This window comes from Corticium candelabrum, chromosome 12 (genome assembly GCF_963422355.1).
Source record: "Corticium candelabrum chromosome 12, ooCorCand1.1, whole genome shotgun sequence".
In the NCBI taxonomy this organism is placed as follows: Eukaryota; Metazoa; Porifera; class Homoscleromorpha; order Homosclerophorida; family Plakinidae; genus Corticium; species Corticium candelabrum.
The window spans coordinates 6,106,717-6,112,976 of NC_085096.1; the positions used below are offsets into that span (position 1 = coordinate 6,106,717).

The window sequence follows — 6,260 nt, forward strand, 5'->3', positions numbered from 1 at the left end:
TACTATTACTGTGCAGCAACAAGTAACATTACTGACATAAATCATACAAGGAGTCAGTGAGATGCTCAACAGACAGTATCTTAGTATTTTGATCATCATTGTAACCCATAATTCTCCCATTCTTTGTCATCTGGTTGTCAAGACCATAAAAAACAAATTTACATTCAGGATCCCAAATCAGCATCAACAAAACCTCTTGAAATAGGTGCTTGCACTTGTGGCAAAACCACAGGTGCCAAAATGAATGATATCAATAAACTCACACACTTAGACTCCTACAGTTTATACAAAACGTTGAATCCTTCTGCATCTAATGCCAAAATGTAGTGGTCAACTAACTTCTCATATCCAATCTCCTACATACGCAATCTTCACAGGAAACAAACGAATTACAGTAAGCTCTCGCTGTACATCTGCACACCTAAGAACAACATCATCAGAAACCCCATGCTTATACACACAACACACTCAAAAGTCAACAGTGACCTCTTTACTTCTGGAATGCAATGTATTACACTGGCACACAGAAATACAATAAATTTCATATGGTAACTGATACAATTTGCAACTATAAGAATGCAGAGAATAATGTCGATAGTCCTTTCTAAAATTAAATAAAATTAAATAAAATTACCAGTTTAATATTAATACCAACCAACTAGAAGCCTTTACATAAATTACTTCTACATTTTAAAAGTGTAAATCGCTACAAAGCAGATGACAGGTCAGATAAGAATAATTAATAATGCATCATTATAAATCAAGCAACATGACAACGTCATTAGACATTATGATTGCATACCTTCTTGATACAAAGAGACTTCATTTGGTTCTGTCAAAAGGTACGCAGCTTCTTTATGCTTGTTCATCTTTCTTAAACAGTCGCTAAGTTCAAGAATGGCTATGGCATACACAATAAGATGGTGCTGTTAGTTCAGACAATTCACACCATTTGCATTTATTCACATATCCACACAACCTGCTATTGTAGATGGATGAAAAGGCAACAATTGCCTCAAAATACTCACACTTTCCCTCAGAATAGTTTGCGCTTCGTTCCATTTCTTCTGCTGAACAAGGATTTTACCCAAGCCGAACAAACCTAAAATTTTGCGTTCAGTTAAAGACAGACAAAATGACCACAATTTTCCTGTAAATATTTTCTAAGCATGAGTCAATAGTCGGTATCCTTATAGTAATCCTCATGCTATCTCATCATCTCAGATATGCCACCATTCGATGCCTGAGACGTGATTAGCAAAATGATTTCATTCTAATAGCACACAAATGAGAAAAGGTTACAGTCATCATTTCAACAAGACTTGGCAGTGCTGTCATGTTGTGTGCTGAGGGGACCGAGTCGTGTTCACGTAGTGGATTAGACGCGTTATATTGCTCAACACAAGATTTCATAGCATATGGACTAGCTGATAATCCAAAGAGTACCCAGTCATTCAAATACCGGTTACCCGTATGTGCCAGTCTCTATACATCATGCAATCTATATTTATCTAGATACATTTACACTACATGTTGCAATTGTTAGTGTACCATACTGAAGCACTGAAGGCATGAGTTCAACCACAGAAGAAGAAAAAACAAGACAAAACAGAAAGCCAAACCAACAAAGTAAAAATAGAGATAGTATTAAAAGAGTAGGGTTTCATCCCTCAATTCGACCAGCCATGGATCAAGTTCAATACATCTGTGCTATATCAAAAAGAACAAGTCTCCTAAAGTAAGAGTGTGCCAAGACTTCCACAGTTTTAAAACTGTTGATGGCAAACAGATAAATAGCTTCATTAAATGAGTGTGTATGTTATTAACTGTGTTTGGGAACACTTGGTCAATAAATTAGCTTGACAACAAAGGTGCTGAAACAGCATGCATATACTCTTTCAAATTCTTCTGCAAACAGAATGCATCAGTAAACCAGCTAGGTTACTTGAGCAAGGCATGCAACACCCTGCCTCACCTTCCCACTGCCCTGCCCAAACGTTGTGGATCCTCCAGTGCTGTGGTCGAATATATATGGGCATCACAACAAGAGTCCATAATATAAAGACTGCACAGCAAGCCAGTGGCTATGTATTCTCAAAAGTCAGTTTCATGGTACTAAACTGTCGCACGTTACGTTTTGTGCAGATGTGATATCTTGGAGCTTTGAGGGCTAAGGGAGAGATGTGACCAGCACAAACAAAGCTACTCATATGCATGTGTTCAGAATGCATACCATGCTATTGAGTAAGAAAAGCAGCGACAGTCGGCAAAGTAGGAAAAAGCACCAATGTCTACTAGCATATTTAGGGTACACATGTTGGTGTTTCTGCACAAATTTGCTAGGAACTGGTATCCAGCTCTCCATTGATGAATCACACCACAGACTGCCATGTGAAATTCAGATTCCAGCTCTGAAAACGAGAGACACACTCAAGCCAAGTTTAGCAAGATATTGGAGAAACAGCTAGAAGAAACAACTACTTGCGACAACAAATATGGCTTTAATGAGAAATGGAAGAACGAAAGATCTTGTCTGTTCACGAGCACGGAAGGCAACATACAAAGACACAGAACTGTGATGTGTTGTAAATTGTGTTGAGACTACAGACATCCAATCAACTAAATGCCAACTCACACCATCAATTGTCTTTCTAATTGTCTCACTCCATAATTGTCTCTCATGTGGTGCGAGGAAAGACAATTAAAGTCATCGGTCAGACAGTCTCTACAACCGTCTGAAACCTTGTTGTCAAACTGATAACCAGCAGTGAATTCATGCAGAAGGCAGCACACTGGGCACAAGCCCCCATTTGGGACCACCATTGCTTTTAGTTCCTACACTTACTGGTCGTTGCACAATTTGTTCAGTGTTAAAGTTATCTAGCTGAAACAGTTTAGTTTAGAACAATAAAAATCATTAGCAGACGTGAAGACCTGCGTGCTCCTAGAGTATGTTATTTGAGTTTTTAAAACACGAGTTGGTGGAGAGAGAACTTACTCAAGCCCCAGAGCTCTGCTCAAGTGTATGGCCAAGAAGACGAAGCTGTTGCAACAAACCCTTAGTGGTAGAAGAATGAAACTTAGCTCATAAACAATGCATTCAGGGAAGACATCCTATCTAAAGACAATCTTTTCAAGTAAAACTGTAGACAAGAAGATAGAGTAATTAAGGTTGTTAAAGAAAATCTACTTAAACGTCTTTCTAGTCTACTGGTTTTAAACAAAAAGAGAAAAAGACTGTTATAAAGTAGTTAGTAATAATTGCTATTACAACAACCTAGGTGGACGAAGAAGAAAGCAATCAAGTTAGTCAAGACAGAGCGGAAAACTACACTGGCACAGGAGAGCTGCAATGCTTTACTGCTTTGTATATTCATACAGGTATCTTTATAAACTATACAGCTGTGTATGTACATTTCTGCTACAAAGCAGCCACACAAAATGCTGGTTGTGAACCCTTGCTAATGACTAATTTTAGTATAAATTCATTAGTATACAGAACTTTCACAGTGCTTTAATTATTGCTGTGCCATGAAACATATAGCAATGAGTTGGCAGGACAACAGCAATGGTATCCAGATACCAATCGAGCAATTGTTTTTGTTTACAATTTTAGCTTAGTCAAGCCACACCATGTCATCTGTTTCGCCCCATCATAAATTCCTAAAACTTCCATTGGTAATATAATAATCAATTACCATTCCTTTTGTCTGGGCTACAATGTTTAGCGTTGGGCCATAATTTTAGCCCCGCGCCACAATGTGCACCATCACAGTAAAGATGGCTATGTAAGGGGATACAGTTCCAAACAGCCTTGAAGGTCTCTTTTAATGAAGAGATCCCTTGAGACCTTCAAGTGTGGAGAGGCTCATATTCTGAAGCAAATTGAGGTACTTCCTCGCAAGCCTGTGGGGTCACCAAAAGGAGCCGGTAAACTCGGCATAGGACTAATACTACTATTGCTTTAAATGTAACTAACTTGACCACATATCTTCTAGTAAAAATAATGAATAATGGCAGAATGTATTACAGACAAGTCAGAATCTTAAAAACTACATAAACTTCACGATACAACGTAAACATACAGTGCCACAGAGAATTAAATTATTCTATTACACAATCTTGACAAGTAAAGCCAACTGACTGCATGCCTCAATATAACAAATAGATCAATATAAAAGACCATCATAGATTGGCTTACTTCTGCCTCTTAAAGGGTGATTAACTGCTAAATTTGAAGTATCTCGTGACAGACAAAAAAATTGCATGGCTTCATTGTCTTTGCTTTCTGCTGTAAAGCACTCAGCAATACGGCAATGAACTGAGCAAACGAAATAACCAGAATTATTAAAAATCAAATCTCTTGTTTACTGTATCTCACTTAGAGCAGTTTGGTGCACTGAATTCACTGGATCTTGTTTGTCAAGAGTCATAGCATCATTGAGTATTTTCTCAGCCTGACTGTAGTGTTTTTGAAGCATGTATATTTGTCCCAACTCACTCAGCACTACACAAAACAACAACCAAATCAAAATACGTCAAACACTCAAACACTCTTGAGAAATTCAATAATTATCTCAAAGTCTATATCATAATCATCACCATCACCACCACCACCACCACTGCCCACCTCTGCGACTGCCACCACCATCATCATCGTCACCACCACCAAAATCATTTAATTTAACAACACTGTTACAAATAATCACTTACAGACACTGCAAGTCACAGGACTGGAGCTCATTACTTGATAGCCTATTTGGAGGGCATGTGTGCAGCCAACAAAAAGAAAGTGCTAGGGGTACTTTAATAACCAGTTATCCTATCACCATATGTTTGACTATGTCAATCTCATAGTAGTTATCACAACTACAGCAAGTAAGTTACAAAATCAACAAATTTAGTGACATAAATCACTCGCAGCTATACAAGAAAACACATCCATATTTCAGAATACGTCATACGGCCTAATTTTTTCTGACACTTCCTATTCCGTTTGAATGGAAAATTTAGTTGTATTAAGTTAATTAAGTCTGTGAATGTAAATGCAAAGCGTGAAAATGAGATCTCCTTAGTAATCGAACCACAGACAGCAGACACAACACTTCTATATTTGTCAACAAACTCTACATTAAAATAAACTCTGTATATGTCACTATATATACAAACAATATTTCAGTATGTTAAATTCAAGAACATTAACATCAACTAAAAACTGAAGAATCTACTCTCTATTGCAAAAGTGTTTCATCCAATCCATCAGGTTAACTCTGCAAAACAGACCAATTCATAGGCTTTCTGTTTTCAGATACAGTTGTCATTGTATTGTGTAGATGGTTGTAATTGAAATATACCTTAGTTTTCATTATTGTTGTTATTGCTATGTAATGAGTTATTAGAAACTTGTTATATTCTATCGATTGAAAACCTACTAATATTCAAATGTCAAGTCCATTCAACATAAGAAATCAAGTACAGATGGAAAACACGTGGTCAGCCGCAAATACTATGAAATTGCCTTAATTAATTAAGAAGACATAATTAAAGAATCAACATTCTTGTACACAATGTTAGTTTCATCTCTGTAAGCAATTCTAAAAACTAGAAGTAAAACACCTTACATCTTGTAACTTTACTAACTATATTTACCTTTTGCCTTGCTTGTCTGCATTTTGATGCCATCAGCCCATTTGATAGACTGCTCCAGCAGATCTGTCACTTCTCTTTCGTTTCCTTCATTTAGTTTCACTGCACAAGCCAGCAATGCACAATCTACTCATACAAAACCATTAGTAGATACAACAAAACAACATTTCACAAAAAAGACTCACATAAAGCCTTGGTAATGTTGCCAACCTTGCTAAGTATATCAGCAGTAACTTGTCTTAGCAGATCTTCTGCCTGTGTATTTTGAAACTGATGCAAAAGACATTCTGCAATTTCACAAGAAACTGCAAAACAAACATGAATTCTGAATTCAATAGATATCAATAAATCAGAAACAGATGACTAATTAATTGCAACAAGAAACTTAAAGATAAACAACATCACGTTTTGTAAAAGAAATGAATGAAATTACTGGTACAGAAAATTTTGAGACAATGATGTCGCATAACAGCCCTATGTAAAATCTTCGCATGAGCGTCTCATGAGTATCTCATAAGACTGTTATGCGGTCGCATGAGCAAACATTCATTTACAGAGTTCGGAAAATCGCATGAGGAGTTGCACGAGGAATCGCATGAGGAAATGCATGAGAA

The 6,260-nt window shown here is 36.9% G+C and overlaps 1 protein-coding gene across 1 annotated transcript in view; it reads right to left on the minus strand.

Annotated features, from left to right (window-relative positions):
- The window catches only part of LOC134188016 (probable serine/threonine-protein kinase DDB_G0271682), a 7,585-nt gene extending 3,082 nt beyond the window's left edge, over nt 1–4,503 (minus strand). The window contains exons 1-4 of the mRNA XM_062656199.1: nt 4,382–4,503; nt 4,202–4,321; nt 980–1,102; nt 803–901 (exon numbers count right to left, since the gene is read on the minus strand). Coding sequence (XP_062512183.1) covers nt 803–901; nt 980–1,102; nt 4,202–4,321; nt 4,382–4,481 — 442 coding nt within the window. The 5' untranslated portion in view covers nt 4,482–4,503. The remainder of the gene's footprint in view (nt 1–802; nt 902–979; nt 1,103–4,201; nt 4,322–4,381) is intronic.
- Between the last annotated feature and the right edge of the window lie 1,757 nt (nt 4,504–6,260).